Source organism: Trachinotus anak, unplaced genomic scaffold (genome assembly GCF_046630095.1).
Source record: "Trachinotus anak isolate AG129_WGS33_773 ecotype Australia unplaced genomic scaffold, CSIRO_AGI_Tana_v1 ptg000014l, whole genome shotgun sequence".
Classification (NCBI taxonomy): Eukaryota; Metazoa; Chordata; class Actinopteri; order Carangiformes; family Carangidae; genus Trachinotus; species Trachinotus anak.
Window position 1 is genome coordinate 16,157,936 of NW_027273865.1, and position 18,646 is coordinate 16,176,581.

At 43.6% G+C, this 18,646-nt stretch overlaps 1 protein-coding gene and 2 non-coding genes across 4 annotated transcripts; 1 reads left to right on the plus strand and 2 right to left on the minus strand.

Annotated features, from left to right (window-relative positions):
* Positions 1-377: 377 nt before the first annotated feature.
* Positions 378-514, minus strand: LOC139632490 (small nucleolar RNA SNORA15). Its single transcript, XR_011693575.1, has one exon. It is a non-coding gene; the product is annotated as a small nucleolar RNA SNORA15 (small nucleolar RNA).
* Positions 515-958: 444 nt separating this feature from the next.
* LOC139632489 (small nucleolar RNA SNORA15) lies at positions 959-1,097 on the minus strand. The gene has a single exon (XR_011693574.1). It is a non-coding gene; the product is annotated as a small nucleolar RNA SNORA15 (small nucleolar RNA).
* A 5,937-nt stretch (positions 1,098-7,034) lies between these two features.
* psph (phosphoserine phosphatase) lies at positions 7,035-18,646 on the plus strand. Of its 2 annotated transcripts, XM_071496395.1 has the most exons (8): positions 7,035-7,124; positions 7,250-7,315; positions 8,744-8,806; positions 16,469-16,612; positions 16,713-16,847; positions 17,482-17,627; positions 17,832-17,980; positions 18,121-18,646. In XM_071496395.1, exons 4-8 carry the CDS (start codon positions 16,470-16,472, stop codon positions 18,229-18,231), a joined length of 684 nt encoding a protein of 227 aa, XP_071352496.1. In that variant the 5' UTR covers positions 7,035-7,124; positions 7,250-7,315; positions 8,744-8,806; position 16,469; the 3' UTR covers positions 18,232-18,646. The 2 variants fall into 2 exon arrangements, with proteins under 2 accessions (XP_071352496.1, XP_071352495.1); XM_071496394.1 differs by lacking the exons at positions 7,035-7,124; positions 7,250-7,315; positions 8,744-8,806 and adding an exon at positions 14,173-14,310.

Sequence of the window (18,646 nt, forward strand, 5' to 3'; positions counted from 1 at the left end):
TACACAAGACCCATTCTGAGCAGTTATAAGTTTATTATAAAAGAATGAGGTACATTCACATCCACAACATCTGTAACTGAACTCATCCAAGGGCAGGGAGTCCTACTTTCTGGTACAAGATGTGCCTTTCCATTATGGAGCTATGAGTGAAAAAGAAAAAAATGTGAGTTTAAATGATCAGACAGTCTAATAAAAGTTACTTGTTACTTTTTATTTTCATGTTCTTACCACGAGAGGAGGAGTTGACAAAGTTTTCCCACAGCCCTGCTTCAAAAGCAGACAGCGGTTGCACTGCAGAATTTTGCAAAACAGAAGAAAATTCAATGTAAACCCAATAGGAAGTCTGGCAGAGCAGCATCTTCAGTTTCATTGTAAATCAATGTACTCATTCCTGTACAGCTGGAGGAGGCTCAGAGCAGCACTCATCCTGTCATTTAGCAGAAATGAGACAAGACTTTTGCATGGTGTCTGACTGTGTCCACCACGGACCAGCTGGAACAGAATTCAGCCATGCCTCAGCTCTAACCTTTTCACTGCTACAAACAATAATGTCGCATGCCACTGTGTAACATACCATCCTCGGGTCGTTCTTCACAGCCTTGACGTCAGTCGCAGCAACCTTGTTTCTTCTGGCCAGTGTGCGATGACCAGCAGCATGACTGAGCGTCACACAGCCTGCACTCCTACAGGGACACATGTTTCAACACATGCTGGAACAAAAAAGTATAATGGAGGCTATGAGATGAGTTTGTCTTCTGAGATAATCCATTGTTTATAGACAAACACAGGAAATCACTCAGAGATCAGACTGGGGTTTATAAAGTGGTTATTGTTTGACTAAATTATTAACTGATCCAAATATCTAAATGAATATGCCTGCATGTCTAAGCAATTAAAACAATATTCAGTTGCAGCCTTGTAGGATATACAGAATATCATATTCAAGCTAGTAACAAGTTACTGTATTCACTCTGACATAAGAATGAGGCACATATTAAGCACTTCTCCTGTTGTATAGTCAGTGTGTGAAACCAATAATTTAGCATGGTGTCTGACTGTATTTACTATTTCAAAAGTAACACAGAATTCAGCCATGCATCCAAATACATGATGTGATTACTGACGATAAGTTACCTCTCCATGTTTCTCCTCCCGGTTCTATAAGGATCAATAATCCCATCTTCACACAAGGATCATCTGCAACATGAACCAGTTCATGAATGAGAAGCAAAAACATAAACTCCACTACAGAGCGCAGGTTAATTTTACATGTTAAGCCCATACTTTTTATATTGAGATTTAGGACTTTAATAATGTGGGTCTCACAGACATGTGCAGGACTGTTTTGCCTTGGTGGAGGTATGCGGTCTACTGGGGGCCATTCTAGTTGCTGCTATGAAAACATAATGGAGGCTGAAGAGCTGACAAAGACCAGAGGCCATGTTTGGACTAAAGAGATCTGTGCTCATACAAAACATGTAAAGATCGGTTTTGACTCGGAAGCGCAACAGAAAATCGTCATAGATGAGTAAAATATGAGGTATGAGATATATCATTAAGTAAAAAACATCTCTGTTACTTGCTGCAATATTTGTTTGATATCATATTTACCATTACAGCTTCTTAGTTTATTGTGATGAACGATAATTTGGTTATGTAACATTACAGGCACTAGTGGCCTGGCTGCAGGAAAGTCTTCCACCATATTCTGATTTCAACACCCTGAGAAGCACATGCGATGCCCCAATTACTTTCTACTTTGTCATGTCAATCTTTCCCGTTTCAACAAAGTCTACACACTTCTCCCTCCTGTGAAATGACAGAGTAATCTTCTGCTCCTCCTCACCTCTGCCACATGGTCTGTGAGTTTGAGGATAGGGGCTCCTCCATGACGAGTAGGTTGGAGGTCATGACATCTCCGAGGCGTTCCTGCAATTAAATCACAAAACAGAGAAACACAATTATCAAACACAACTGTGAGCATAATTTTAGTTTTGTAAACATGCATCAGTTTCTTTCTAAATTTCCCAAAACACCGCATTTTCTTAAACCACTCTTACAATTAGTTGCACTAACTTCTAGACACTTACAATGGTTAAAAGAAGTTTGATTTCTGTTGTAGACCAAACTCAAGCTAAAAGCCCATGCTGACAACATGGCCTGTCACACCATCAGACAGACATGCAGAAGCATGTGTCGGACCACATGCTTTCCAGGCTACAGAGGCTCACGTCTTTCCACTATACATCGTGTAGCTAACCATCGTGAAGCCTGCTCACTGAGGTGAACCGTCCTCACATGCAAACTCACATTTCCTTCGGACCCTGGTGAGGTTTCACAGCAAACCGGGACAATCTGGAGCGACACACCACAGCTCCGACATAAAGGATCAGCCCATCGATGTATTATAAGACCTGGACGCCGGATCTAAAAATGGCGCTCATTCAGTTCAATACGAGTTGCTCGCCTGGCGCATACGCGGAAAAAGTTTCTGGCTTCCGGGTTACTTCCGCGTTATGCGGCCCATAGAGACTGCGCAGTAGTGTCACTCCCATAATGCCTTTGGGCGATGAGAACGAGCGAAAAACGTTCTCGACCTGGCGCTGCGCGTTCACGAGCGCGTTCATTGTGTGCACATCCTCCTAAACTTTGATTTATCAGTCAAACTGTTGCTGAGTGACTCTCAGTGCTGCAAAATGGAGACAACAAACATTTACAAGGTCTTTCACCTGCATTTATTTAGGTTTGTTATTCTGAGTTTACTGTGTGTGCCATCACCACTGGAAGTGATCAAACACTCATCAACCTCATATCATTTTACAGGCTTTATATCTGAAATGAATTCAAGCTCTAAAGATCTTGCTGACTGAGAAGAAGAGTGCACTTAGGTGAGGGAGCAAGGTGGAGCTGCAGAGGGAGCAGACTCATGCCCACAGCTGGTTGAATCTCTGCTGTGACCTGGGATCAGAATAACGACCAGACTCCTGTCTCTCAGCTTCTAATCACTTGTTGTGATACATTTAAATTCTTTAAATCATATGTCTGGTAATTTTCATTGAGTTGTGTTGATATAAGACACAGACGGTAAAACAAGCTGCTGCCACTGCCCCAGACAAAGTGACGAGAGACGAGGAAGTGACGTCCTCACTGATGAGATGACTGACAGACTGAATTTTCATTTTGACCCCTACAGAGTGTAGTGACTTGTAAATGTAAATTTTGTATTTGAATATTGCCACTTTTCAATGTTCATTTTATATGGTCATAGGACGCCCACATGAGTGTGTGAAAATGAAAATGCTAATTGGATTGCTGCATTTTCTTTGTAATTAAATGGTGTGTACTGTGGGAGGTGGGGTCACATGACTGCTGGCCTGAGCAGGACAGGTGTGCTGACTGGGCAGCTCGAACAGGTGTCTTGAGTTTTCTTTGTTCTGTGTCCTGAGCTCATTCAGTTGAGCTGCTTCCCTCCATCTTTCCACCTTTGTTCCCGAGTGTGTAGAGTGAGTAGTTGATTTCATTATATTTCCTCAAGTCATGTTTATCCTGTTGAACATCTAATCTCCTTGGTGAGCTGGATTAGTTACTCTCATCATTTTAATATGTTTGTAGATGAGTACATACATGAGTATGTGAAAATGAAAATGCAAAATGGAGTACTGCATTTTCTTTTTAAATTATTCGTAAATGAAGCATCCTGTGGGAAGTGGGGTCACATGACTGCTGGGCTGAGGAGCACAGGTGAGTGAACTGGGCAGCTCACACAGGTGTCTTGAGTTTTCTTTGTTCTGTGTCCTGAGCTCATTCTCCGTTTGTCCCTCAGCTGAGCTGCTCTCACCTTTGTTCCTGAGTGTGTCGAGTGAGTCGTTTATTTCATTATATTTCCTCAAGTCATGTGTATTTTGTTGTTCAGTGGTACATTTAATCTCCTTGGTTTGTTCTCCCACTATTATATATTTAAAGCAATAATGTATGTACTGATTTTGATTTAGAATTGTTTGTTGATTTATTCAGGATAAAGTGACAGAATTTGACCTGTATGTTCGCTTCCTTTCATTTGTAGACATGTGACCACTCACACCTGACTGACTGCAAGCAAAAGATTAAACACCTTCAGCTGGAACCTGCTTGTCCTGCTTTGCTCACATTCATTCAGTCCAGTGTTTTATCCTCGAACACATACACGTGTCAGAAATCTCAATTCTATCATGGATTTTTTTCAGTTTCAAGTTTATATGATGATTCTACTGAAGTCTTCTAGAGGCTTTTTAATGACCTTAATGTTTATAATTTAGTTATTTTCCTGCACCAGATGCTTTGAGGACAGACCACTATAATCATGGATTGGACGCTACAATCATGATCAGGACTGTGCATTTAAAGGAGAACCAACCCTCTGACAGAACTCACTGTTCTTACTCCTGTGCCTCAGAACAGTTTGGTCAATATTTGTGAACATGCAGCTCTTCACTGAAGTTAGAAACCAAAGAGAGAACATTAATGTTCGATGTCGACCCGGTTTGCTCTTTAACAATGAACGGGGCTCTGATGCTGTGAGGCCATAAAATGTTTATATCATTTCTTGGCCCGAAATGAGATTCAAATTTCAAATTTTGTGCCCAATTTAAAGCCAAATGAGACGTCAGGAGGAACACAGCACAGCTACTGTAGATTATAGGGTTAGGAAGGTAACTAATTTCCCCCAGCGGCTCAAATTAATTTCAGCTGTAGATGATGAGAACAAACCTTTGACTTTTTCAGTCGATCGTTCCAGAGTCTGTTTTTCTGCTGTGTTTGTTCATTTGCTCTCAATGTGAGTGATTCAATTAAAGACTAATGCATTTCCTGCATTAAACATTTTATCACTCAGATTTTAATCAGTGTTTTGATGGAGGACACAGCTGCTAACATTTCAAAGTCAGTGCCGTTGTGTTGTCTCTGGAGGATTCTCTGGTTTCCAGCTTCAGGACAGAGTGACGTGTTTTCAAACACAGACTTCACTGTTCCCGGGGCCCAGGAATCACTTCTGACATTTAAGCCTTTTATTTATTCAAAGTTGCTTTCAAACGAATGAACTGTGTTTATGAATGTTGTGATTATTATTTACCAGTAAGTTAAACTTTGTGCACAGCTGTTGTTGGGCTTCTACCTTCACTCACCGCTGCAGTTTATGAACTTTAAACATTTACCGGCACTTCCTGTTGTTTCTGGCCTTCATGTTTCTGCTTTAATATTTCCCGTGTGTCCATGAGACAAACCGGAAACAAACTCGTTAGACTCGGTCGAGTCTTTGCCAGAATGATGTGATTAAAGTCAGAAATATAAACTGGGAACAAACACGCAGAAACACGCAGAAACAGCTGATCCTTGTGACAGTGCGGAGGCCGGTGGAGCAGGAAGAGGAAGCCGCAGAGCCGCAGAGAGCCGCTGTTTATCCGCTGCCCTCCTGCGCTGATTGGGCAGAAAACGCGCGTTTTCTTCTTTAAAAAACAGCGACAAACAAACATGAGGCAGAAACTGAGGCTTTGCTCTGTCAACAGCCTCCAGCGGATCTGCTCCTCTGCAGCACCGAAGGTAAGAGAGGTCACTTTATTCATCAGAGCCTGTTTGGTTGGAGGACGAGGCCTTTGCATCATAAGAGAAATGAACTGAAATATTGATGCTTGTTGTTTTGTTTGCAAAGAGGGAAACTCGGCACAAATGAGACGCTGAATATACTGAACAGAGTTGTTGTAGCCGCTGAATCTCTGAGAAGTGATTTTACTGTTGGAGACACCAGTGGTGAGCTGCTGCAGAGACGATGAGACAGAAGTTGTGCTTTTGTTAAAATCTTTGTGCAGATACAGAGCAGACAACTGTGAAACCAGGGCTGGGTGATCTCACTTTGGCATATGATCAACTTTAAATATGAATGTACAGATGCCTTAAAGCTGCTACATTTAGAGAGCCCTGGTTAATGTCCAGGGTTAATGCTGCTAACCTGTCCGCTGTCACCTGTTAGACAGCTAGCATGCTTACAACAGCTAGCATGCTTACAACAGCTAGCCTGCTAACCGCAGCTGGCGACAGCGGCCCTTGTTCTGCAGCCTGGAGCATTTGGCTCCCAGACATATATTATATCATATTATATTATATATTATTATATTATTACATTGTTCACCTGAGCAGAACAAGAGCTAATGTCACCAGCCAATGAGACACCTGCGGTCAAGGCGGCACACAGGAGGCGGGGCAGCTGGTTAGCAGCTGGTTAGCAGCTAGTTAGCAGCTGGTTAGCAGCGACTTCACTTTCAAATCAAAGCGCTTATATTTAAATAAATAAATAAATATATATATATATATATATATATATATATATAAACCTCATAAATAACTGTGCTGTCCAAAAGAATACTCTATATGAGCTCAGCAAGAAATGTGGTTGGTTGTGGCACAGTTTGAACATGTAAGACAACATTGTTGAGGAAGAGCTGCTAGCTAGCTAACAGCTGGAGCTGGTGTCAAAGCGGCGGAAAAAGACGTCGTTACTTCCGGTTAGGACTTTCACAATAAAATCAGTGGAAACAATGTAGATCGTGATAAAGCTCGAAAGATTGACATATGACCTTTGGCCAGATCACCCACCCCATGCTCAAAAATTACAAGTACACATTCTGACTCCTTTTTTAAAATTTTTTTTAACTTAATCTGATTGGACAGCGACAATCCCACAAAGCAGAGTCCAATCAGAGAGCAGGTGGTTTACCTTTACCTTCATCTCTGCCTATACCCTGAAAGGTGTAGTAGATTTTCAAGATGGACAACAGCGCTGGCTTTAATATCTACTACACCGTTCAGGATCTGCGACAGATGAAGGCAACTAAATGACCTGCCCTCTGACTGAACTTTGTGATTGGATTGTCATTGTCCAATCAGTAAGGTTTAAAAAACAAAAAAAAAACAACTTCTCTTTTTTTTTTTTTTTGGCACCAGTAAATGCCATTTAAACCACAACCAAGTAATGTAAGGTTTTAAAAATCTTTCCAGGATTCCTGTTAACAGTATCTGCAGATGGAGCTGTGTGCGGTAACCTCCTTTGAAACTGATGGGAGCTAACTTCATAACTTGCACTTGAGTTTATAATGGTAAGTGAAATGAATTATTTAAAGTAAAAATGTTTCTCAATATTGTTTTGTGAAAAGCTGCCTAAAATGTCTTGATCTGCTCTGCAATGGAAAATGTATTTTCGTATAACTGCATGTTTTCATAGAGATGCCAGGACCTACCTCAGGCCAGGACCACATCCTGTATGTTGCCCCACAACCAGCAAGAAATGGTAAGTCATGGGCATGACTCCTTCACATACCTATAGCTAAACTGGGATCAAAAGGATTTTGAGCTTATAAAGTGATGTTCACAAATAATTCCCAATGTAGTTTTAAATCAATCTTTGTAAACCTGCAAAATCTGTATGAGAAACTCAAGTATATACACGTGAAGACATTGTGCTTGTGTAGAGGAGATTTGTGTTTGTAAAAAGACCGTGTGATTTTAAAATCTGACCAAATGAAATTAGTGGTGAGGTAACACAAGGACGTCGTGGAAGAACTGCTTTTGTCAGTGTCTGTGTATAGATACAAAGCAGACAACTGTGTAAAACTTGGTGTCCAAAGCTCCTACACAGTGTGTGACAATGAATTTACAAGCACAGTTTTGACGCCATCCTTACACCTTAAAATGATTGGACAAAGACGGTCCAATCACAAAGCAGAGTCCAATTAGAGGGAAGGTGGTTCTGGTACCTTCATCTCTATCGCACATCCTGAAAGATGTGGTAGATTTTCAAGATGGACGACAGCGCTGGCTTTAATATCTACTACACCGTTCAGGATCTGCGACAGATGAAGGCAACAGAACCACCTGCCCTCTGAGTGGAATCTGCTTTGTGATTGGACTGTCTTTGTCCAATCATTTTTAAAGTGTAAGGATGGAGTCAAAATTGTACTCGTAACCTCAGGGTCGTACACTGTGTAGGAATTTTGAGCATCAAGTTCTACAGTTTGCTGCTCTGTATCTGTTCACAGATTTGGCAAAAGCACCGTCTTCCACAGTGTCTTTGCGTTACCTCACCACTGATCTCAGTTGCTCAGTTTTTATTTTTCACTTCAGTTTTTCTTTTTACAAATGCAAATCTTATTTGCACTTTTCATTGTACACTAATAAGACATAACAAGCTGTACTTGGTATCAAATTAGAACTAGAACTATCTTCTTAGAGGGTAATTTACAACACATTAGAACAGAACTATGTTGTAAACTAAAGGGAACTTTGTCTTTTTTTTTTTCTTTTTTTTTACAGCTTGCATCGCTTTGGTGAGCAAAGTGATGCATCAAACAGAGTTGTTACAGAGTAGCTCCTCATTACTTCGTCATTATATCACAATGAATTACTTCACAATGAATAGAGATGGCAAGTTTCAACACAAGTATTCATATTTGTGATCACATCCATGTTGGTTTTTTGATAAATTAGTGATGACAATTAATATACTTGTTTGGAAACTTGCTGTGTCTGATTGGTTGTTAAGGAACTTATTTGATGATATAATGATGAATTAATGAGGAACTACTCTGTAACAACTCTGTTTGATTTATCACTTTACTGACCAAGACTCTACAAGGTGTAAAATATCACTTTATCTACAACTTTGCCCTGCAATGGAAAGTCATTGTATTTAATACAGTACCATTGTATGTTTTCATAGGGATGCCGGAATCCAACTGGGGCCAATACCACACCTTGTCGTCCTCCACAACCAGCAAAAATGGTAAGTCATATTCATGACTCCACCCCATACCGATATAGGCTCAAATTAGGGTCCAAATGATTTTGAACTTGTGAAGTGATGTTCACAAATAATTCCAACGTTTGTAGTTTTAAATCAACCTTTGTAAACCTGTGAAATGAATCTGGATGAGAAAGTCAAGTCTGTGCATGGGAAAATAATTTTTTCCTATTGACAAAGACATTTGTATTTGTTACAAAAAAAAAGACTTTGTGTCTCAAAACTATGAACAAATGATCAGTGTTGAGGTTAAACAAAAACACTAAATAAATAAATGGTTTTGTCAACAACTGTGCTGATACAGAGCAGGAAACTGAAACTCTGCTGTGTGTGACCTGCTGAGTTTTACAGTTTTCAGCTTTTTATCTGTACACAGACATTTACAAAAGCATTTCTTTTATGTGTTAAACCCTCACCACTGACCATTTGTGTAGTTTTATTCAGAGAGTCTGTCTTTGTAGCAAATACAAATGTCTTTGTCAAAGGATGCACAAACTTCCATTTCTCCTGTGGATTTATTTTGCAGGTTTAGAAAGTTTGATTTACAACCACAACTTTTGGAATTATTTGTAAACATTACTTTACAAGCTCAAAATCATTTGGACCCTAATTTGAGCCTATATAGGTGTCGGGGGAGTAAGTCGGGGGAGTAAGTCGGGGGAGTAAGTCGGGGGAGTAAGTCGGGGGAGTAAGTCGGGGGAGTAAGTCGGGGGAGTAAGTCGGGGGAGTAAGTCGGGGGAGTAAGTCGGGGGAGTAAGTCGGGGGAGTAAGTCGGGGGAGTAAGTCGGGGGAGTAAGTCGGGGGAGTAAGTCGGGGGAGTAAGTCGGGGGAGTAAGTCGGGGGAGTAAGTCGGGGGAGTAAGTCGGGGGAGTAAGTCGGGGGAGTAAGTCGGGGGAGTAAGTCGGGGGAGTAAGTCGGGGGAGTAAGTCGGGGGAGTAAGTCGGGGGAGTAAGTCGGGGGAGTAAGTCGGGGGAGTAAGTCGGGGGAGTAAGTCGGGGGAGTAAGTCGGGGGAGTAAGTCGGGGGAGTAGCCTCGCGCGAGGCTGAACGAGCCCGATGGCTGGGCGCAGGGCCGCCTGGGGGTCGGGCTGTCCAGCCTCGCGCGAGGCTGAACGAGCCCGATGGCTGGGCGCAGGGCCGCCTGGGGGTCGGGCTGTCCAGCCTCGCGCGAGGCTGAACGAGCCCGATGGCTGGGCGCAGGGCCGCCTGGGGGTCGGGCTGTCCAGCCTCGCGCGAGGCTGAACGAGCCCGATGGCTGGGCGCAGGGCCGCCTGGGGGTCGGGCTGTCCAGCCTCGCGCGAGGCTGAACGAGCCCGATGGCTGGGCGCAGGGCCGCCTGGGGGTCGGGCTGTCCAGCCTCGCGCGAGGCTGAACGAGCCCGATGGCTGGGCGCAGGGCCGCCTGGGGGTCGGGCTGTCCAGCCTCGCGCGAGGCTGAACGAGCCCGATGGCTGGGCGCAGGGCCGCCTGGGGGTCGGGCTGTCCAGCCTCGCGCGAGGCTGAACGAGCCCGATGGCTGGGCGCAGGGCCGCCTGGGGGTCGGGCTGTCCAGCCTCGCGCGAGGCTGAACGAGCCCGATGGCTGGGCGCAGGGCCGCCTGGGGGTCGGGCTGTCCAGCCTCGCGCGAGGCTGAACGAGCCCGATGGCTGGGCGCAGGGCCGCCTGGGGGTCGGGCTGTCCAGCCTCGCGCGAGGCTGAACGAGCCCGATGGCTGGGCGCAGGGCCGCCTGGGGGTCGGGCTGTCCAGCCTCGCGCGAGGCTGAACGAGCCCGATGGCTGGGCGCAGGGCCGCCTGGGGGTCGGGCTGTCCAGCCTCGCGCGAGGCTGAACGAGCCCGATGGCTGGGCGCAGGGCCGCCTGGGGGTCGGGCTGTCCAGCCTCGCGCGAGGCTGAACGAGCCCGATGGCTGGGCGCAGGGCCGCCTGGGGGTCGGGCTGTCCAGCCTCGCGCGAGGCTGAACGAGCCCGATGGCTGGGCGCAGGGCCGCCTGGGGGTCGGGCTGTCCAGCCTCGCGCGAGGCTGAACGAGCCCGATGGCTGGGCGCAGGGCCGCCTGGGGGTCGGGCTGTCCAGCCTCGCGCGAGGCTGAACGAGCCCGATGGCTGGGCGCAGGGCCGCCTGGGGGTCGGGCTGTCCAGCCTCGCGCGAGGCTGAACGAGCCCGATGGCTGGGCGCAGGGCCGCCTGGGGGTCGGGCTGTCCAGCCTCGCGCGAGGCTGAACGAGCCCGATGGCTGGGCGCAGGGCCGCCTGGGGGTCGGGCTGTCCAGCCTCGCGCGAGGCTGAACGAGCCCGATGGCTGGGCGCAGGGCCGCCTGGGGGTCGGGCTGTCCAGCCTCGCGCGAGGCTGAACGAGCCCGATGGCTGGGCGCAGGGCCGCCTGGGGGTCGGGCTGTCCAGCCTCGCGCGAGGCTGAACGAGCCCGATGGCTGGGCGCAGGGCCGCCTGGGGGTCGGGCTGTCCAGCCTCGCGCGAGGCTGAACGAGCCCGATGGCTGGGCGCAGGGCCGCCTGGGGGTCGGGCTGTCCAGCCTCGCGCGAGGCTGAACGAGCCCGATGGCTGGGCGCAGGGCCGCCTGGGGGTCGGGCTGTCCAGCCTCGCGCGAGGCTGAACGAGCCCGATGGCTGGGCGCAGGGCCGCCTGGGGGTCGGGCTGTCCAGCCTCGCGCGAGGCTGAACGAGCCCGATGGCTGGGCGCAGGGCCGCCTGGGGGTCGGGCTGTCCAGCCTCGCATTTCTTATTCCTGTGCTCCAGAAACCAAAGGTTAAAAATGTTGAACAGTGAGTGGGACGCTGTGAGGCCATTAAATGTTTGTGTAATCTCTTTCACCCAGATGAATGTTTCAGATCTTAAACTTTATGTCTAATATAAAATCTGGATGAGACCTGTTACAGCGTAAACCACACAGCTATTGTAAATTACGGCTCAAACTACTTTCAACTTGAGTAGCCTGACTGAGGAAAGGAAGCATTCAACTTTTTGAGAATGAAATTTGCAAGCAAGTCTACACTGCCAGACTATATTTTTGTTTTCATTTAGTTCATTTGTACTCAATAGCTCCTTATGTGGGGGCGGGGTCAAAGAGTAATACAATTTCTGCATTCCTCACTGAGGACATTTAATTGATATTGTAATGAAATGCAGAATCCCTGATGCGTCATTAAGTCAGTGCCTCTTGATTTGTCTGTGGGGTGGCCCCATTTAAAGCGTATTTTTGTTTCTTATTTTTAATAAATTTACAAAAGTTTCAAGCAAACTCTTCACTTTTTCATTATGGGGTATTATGTGTAGAATTTTGAGGTAAAAAATGAATTTCATCCATTCTGGAATAAGGCTGTAACATGACAAAATGTCGAAAAAGTGAAGCGCTGTGAATACTTTCCGGATGCACTGTATGTGATTTCTAGCTTTAGGATTATACAGACTTAACTGTCCTTAGGCACAGGAATAGTATAAGTTACATTTAAGACATTTATTTAATCAAAATGTTTCAAATGAATGAACTGTATGTTTATGAATATTGTTTATGACTAACTTCAACTTTGAGCACAGTTGGACTTTACTTGCAGTTTACCTTCACCTGCTGCTGCAGCTTATGAACATTGAACAGTCCTTCACTCTTTGCTTAAGTTTATGGATTTTGTTGATGCTGCATGTGACAGATAACTACAACTCATCAGATAAAGTTATTACGTTTACTTTCTCTCATTGAGAAGCATATTTATACGGCATGCCTTCTTTAAAAAAAAAACAAAAAAAAACAACCAAAACAGTGCAGGGCTGTAGTGAAGCTTTATGTCCCGTCATTGCTCTGTTTTTCACTGTTCTATTTCACAGATATTTGATTGAATTTGATTTGATTTGAAAATGAAAAATATATCAGTTATTTTTTATAAAGATTTAATTTAAATGATGAATGCCACTGAACATTTATCTACTGTACACTGAGCTCACACTGAGGACGTGGGGAGGTAGAGAGGCGATGATGAGGACGGTTCTTCCCCTCAGGGACAGAGAGGGGCAGCGGGCTGCAGCAGCTCAGGCCCCCGCTGCTGACGCGGGGAACTGTGGAGAAAAAGTGTAAGAAGTGACGAATAAATGCGACAAAAAAATCACAAAATGAATTAACCTTGGTTTGTGTAGAAGAAAACTCTCCTTTGTGCCGTTTATTCACTTTTCACACTAACTTGTTCTCGTCCTGACGACGCTAGCAGTAACCTAGCAACCATGCTCGTTCCCGAGACACAGCGGGACCGCGGATAGAGTGCACATACACAGTGGTGACGTCACTCAGAGAAAAAAGACTTTTCTGAGCTTTGAAAAACTTTTACAAAGATTAAAACCCCATGGCTTAAACATGTAGAATAGAAAGACTGATATTTGGCTGTGTGCACAGCTGGAGGTGTCCTGGTAAAAGGTCTTATGATACATCCATAGATCAGCCACCGTCAGTTTCTTCTTCTTCTTCTTCTGCTGCTGCTGCTGCTGCTGCTTCTTCTTCTTCTTCTTCTTCTTCTTCTTCTTCTTCTTCTTCTTCTTCTTCTTCTTCTTCTTCTTCTTCTTCTTCTAGCTTTTTGTGGCATTTGCAAACAGTGTCTGGCCCATTACCGCCACCATGTGGCCTGGAAAGACTTTTAAAGTAACCCTGTAGGGTAGTTTCTTTGGGGGATGCCCCTTTTCCTCATGATTGTATTTCAGGACGTGTCTTATCTGCAATGATCGTATAGTACGGGTTAAATGTATTTACCCAAAGTTGATCTAGCAGGCATTTTGTTGGGAATGGTGAAACATGTCCTTTTATTTTCATCAAGTACATGTATCTCTGTGAAAGTTTAAATGACCAACATTTGACCAAATTATCCCAATTAATTTATAATCTTTTCAGCTGTTTATCTCATATTCCCATTGTCCTCATTTAAACAGTTTTGATTTTTTTGTAATTCTGTTACCAACATATTTGATTTCTCTGTATTATTCACAGCAGGAATTGCAGACTGCTGAAATACTCCTGTCAGTCAGTGAACTAAATTCATCTTTTGTTTTGCCTGTCTCAGGCTCTAATTTACAGAAATCTTCCCATCTGTTTTTCTTTGCTTTGCTTATTTTATGTAACATCTTCATAAATGTGGTTTAACTAATCCAGGCTAACATGCCTTTATCAGTCTAATCCAACACATTTGTTAAATAGCCTTGAAAATTTGAAACTTAACTGTAGTTGACTTAAGCAAATAGCAGATGTTTAAAATTAAATGTATTGTAAGGATTTATAGGTTAATGTAACCCTGGTTACCGTCATGGTTACCGTACATTGGCCGTTAATTGACCGTTGCTGTTGTCATGGGACCGGGCCAAAGGGTAGTGGGCGGTGCTTCACCGGCTTCATTGTGATTGGTCGAGCGGTGAGCGCTCCACTTCCTCATCGGTGAACCCACTGAAAACGGTCGGTTAATGCTGGAGCTGCTGTCACTGCTGCATCGACGCTGCTCTTACCAGTAAGTATCAGGAGACATATATATTTTTTTAAATATGTATTTAAGGATATAACCTGGCTTTGCAGCTTGAGGAGTTTCTCACGCTTGACAGTCGAACAGAAAGTGTGCACGGAGCTCACCGGGCAGGCAGCATCCTCTCATTTGTAACCTTTTTATACACAGTCTGTGTTTGTAACGTAAAGCCGCGACAATTTCATGGCAGTCTCTTGCAAAACAGTGAGCGATTACAGCGCCTAACAAACAGAAGCGGTCGTTTTGACCGGGTTTCATCGTCTTCATGTTTGTTGTGGGTTTCGCCGGCCAGCACCGGTCTCCTGTAGTGTGCCTTGGGGTGACGCAATACGGGCAGAGGATGTCTTTAATGGCCTCCAGCGTGGTTTATTTAGGCAGGCTGCTTTATGTAACACCATTTCTTTTCACATCACCGGGCCCGGGACAAGTGATTACTTGATGAGATGGTCTCCGTTGATGCAGAAACGTTTGCACATAGGTATTTCAGTCAATGGATGAGTTTGCTGCTCCACTGGATTGAAGACATCCACTGCATACAGGGATTAGTTAATTAAACAATAAAATCAGGCAGCTGCTAAGCGAAATCACAGACCTCACGTTAAACCAGAGAATCCAGCTCGGGACCCGGATAATGTCATTAGATTAGATTAGCTCTCAGATGACTTCCTAATGTTGCCTCATCCTATTGTGTCTGTGTGTGTGTGTGTGTGTGTGTGTTATTTTTATTTTTTTTAATAACAAAGTCAAAGAGAGAGAGATGATCCTTTGAATGCTTCATAGGTTTTATCCAGAAATTGAAGACAGTTGTAGTTTTTGTGGGGAGCGCAGCATCTCTGTCTAATATAGCTCTGTATTAGGGCTGCACAGTTAATCAAAATAGAGTCCAAATCACAGCATGGCCAAGTGCAATATACAAATCGCAGGAGCTGCAATTTCTCGCATTATCTGCCAGAAATATGATATGATATGATATGATATGATATGATATTTCTATTCTTACCCTGACCCATAAAAAAACAACTGTGGAGTAAATTGTCACAATTTATTGCTGATCAATAAATGTCAGAAATTGTTCGGCTTCACTGATGATGACAGGAATTCTTTGTGCTCAGTTTCATGTTATTGATTTGTTTGTTATGTTGTCTATATTTTATACAACCCGGTTTCCAAAAAGTTGGGGCTGTGTAAAATGTAAATAAAAACAGAATATGATATTTAGCAAATCATGTAAAGCCACAGTAAATTGGAAATAGAACAAAGGGAACATGTGAAATGTTGAATTGCTGACATTTTAGTGTTTTATGAAAAACATACGCTCAATTTGAATTTGATGCCAGCAACACGTTTCAAAAAAGTTGGGGACAGGCGCAACACAAGACTGGAAAAGTTGTGTAATGCTAAAAAAACACCTGGTTGAATCTAGTTTTATCTAACAACTAATAAGGTTAATTGGCAACAGGTCAGTAGATGATTGGGTATAAAAAGAGCCTCTCAGAGAGGCAGAGTCTCTGTGCAGTGAAGATGGGAAGAGGTTCACCACTCTGTGAAAGACTGTGTGGGCAAATAGTGCAACAGTTTTAGAATAATGAACCTCAGTGTAAAAAGAATTTGGGAATTTCAGCATCTAAGGTTCATGATATCGGTAAAAGATTTAGAGAATGAAATCTGTGTATACAAGGGACAAGGCCCAAAATCAGTATTGGATGACCGTGATCTTTGTGTCCTCAGGTGGCACTGCATTAAAAACAGACACGGTTCTACAGTGGAAATCACTGCATGGGCTCAGGAACACTTCTGAAAACCATTGAAACTCTCAATCTAAAGAAGAAATCATATCTAAACATGATCTAGAAATGTCGCCGACTTCTCTGGGCCCAAGCTCATGTAAGATGAGAGGGATCAGCGCACAGTTCGAGAGCCAGCATGGTATTGGGGTGCATTAGTGCCCATGGCTTGGGTAGCTTGCACATCTGGGAAGGCTCCACTAATGCTGAACGATATATACAGGTTCTGGAGCAACATGTGCAGCCATCCAGACAACGTCTTTTCTAGATAGATCTATGCCACCAGAGCTGTAAAACCTGTTGAACTGCTTCTGTTGTTTTTTTTAATATCCCATACTGTATACTTTTTTTTTCCCCCCCAGCATGATGTCTACACTTTCACAGACAAAGGAACTCTTCAGGAGGGCAGACGCTGTCTGTTTCGATGTGGACAGCACAGTCATCAAAGAGGAAGGCATTGATGAACTTGCCAAATTCTGTGGTGTAGGGGATGCAGTCACTGAGATGTATGTGTGTAAATGCTCTCAACATTACATCAAATGGGAAAACAAATACTTTTATTTATTTATCTGCACTAATCCACCCTGTGTTACTTTCCCTTGTCAGGACACGCAAAGCTATGGGCGGCTCAATGACTTTTAAAACAGCCCTGACTGAGCGTCTGTCCATCATCCGATGTTCCAGAGAACAAGTGAACAAACTGATAACAGACCACCCACCTCAGCTGACTCCAGGTATCAGGTGAGCAGCCAAGACTTTGTTTATTTGAGTGATGTAAAGACTTTATATTCCACTCAATACATAAACATTGGTATGCACGGGGGATTTAATATTCATGAATTAATCACCGAAAGTGACCATTTGTAGTAAACAATCCTCTGTTTACAAGGACATAGTACTTTTTAATTGTTGTGGTCATTTAGAAACAGACAGATGAAAAATGCAAGAAATTTTTCAAGAGTATTTTTAAATCATAATAGGCCCTGGAAGCAGTTTATACAAGAAAATAAAAAGCAGGTGATTAGGTTCCTGTTTGTATTTAACTATCATGGCTGCTGACATGGCAGACATTTTGTTGGCAATTTAAACACCTTCTTTGTTAGGCATGAGAATAATATTATCTTCCAAATATGAGAATTCTGGCAATAATGCTACACATGTGTTTATCATTATAAGCCTTTCCTGCTCCTTTGTGCATATACAAAGGTGTGTAATTACTCACATCCACTTGTGAACTTGTGCAATGTAGATGATAGATGAGGCCTCTTGGTCCAAATGAGATTTAACTATTGACCGCTACACAAAAACGTAAGGGGGGAAAAAATAGCATGCTTCGAATGTGAGTGTTGCTAAATGTACATTTGTTTTCATCCAGGGAGCTTGTGGACTGTCTGCACCAGCGCAACATAAAGGTGTTCCTCATTTCAGGCGGCTTCCGCTGCATTGTTGAACATGTGGCCACTCAGCTAAACATTCCTCTGCATCACGTCTATGCCAATCGGCTCAAGTTCTACTTTAATGGTAAGAACTGGAGTCTTTGTGACGTTGAGTGGTGTAATGACTATTAGAAACAATTTGGTACTGAATCCTCTACCTAATAATAATAATAATAATACATATTAATTATTTATGAATAATAATAAATCATTGTTTCTTACCAGAACTCTCCTGTAAGCTTGTTCTTAGGCATCATCCTACATTTCTAAATTACATTATGTTTTACAGGAGAGTATGCTGGTTTTGATGAGAGTCAGCCCACAGCTGAGAGTGGTGGAAAAGGAAAGGTCATCAGCATGCTCAAGGAACAGTGTGGCTTCAAGACTGTGGTGATGATCGGAGATGGAGCCACTGATCTAGAGGCCTGCCCGCCTGCTGTAAGTGTTGCATCTTCTGCTTGTCATCGTCAGTTTCAAGTGTGCATACAAACTCCACTGGTGGAATATGTATTTTTTAAAACACAGTCAAGCATTTTTGCACTACAGTGTGGTCACAGTATTATTTCTTTCTTCCTCAGAGTGCTTTCATTGGATTTGGCGGAAATGTCGTCAGGCCGCAGGTTAAGGAGAGGTGCTCATGGTACGTTACAAGTTTTGGGGAGCTACTAAAAGAACTGGAGAAGATCTAAAGATGCTAAGAGTACTTACTACTAATTTTAACATTTTATATTTGCACCTAAGGGTGTGTCTCTGTGGTTTTATCCAGTGCACAGTTTTCCTTAGACTCAGATTTTTATAATGAAAAATGTTTACACTAGTGACAACAATTTTACCTTCGAGGGGATATTGCCTTATCGATTTTTATACTAGAAGATACAAGAATAACCAAACACTGTCTGTAAGGTGGGTTAAGAAGAATTTAGTGTTTTTGCACATTTTGCATCAAAGCCTTTAGGGAAGCTAATATAACTCGTGTAATGAGCATTAGAAATGTTTTGATTCTGTACAGATACTAAGAGCTGTAACATTTCAATGGGTGTGCTGACTTCAGTCCTGTGAAGAACGTCACCATTTAAAATAAAAAAAAAAAAAAATGCTCTCACA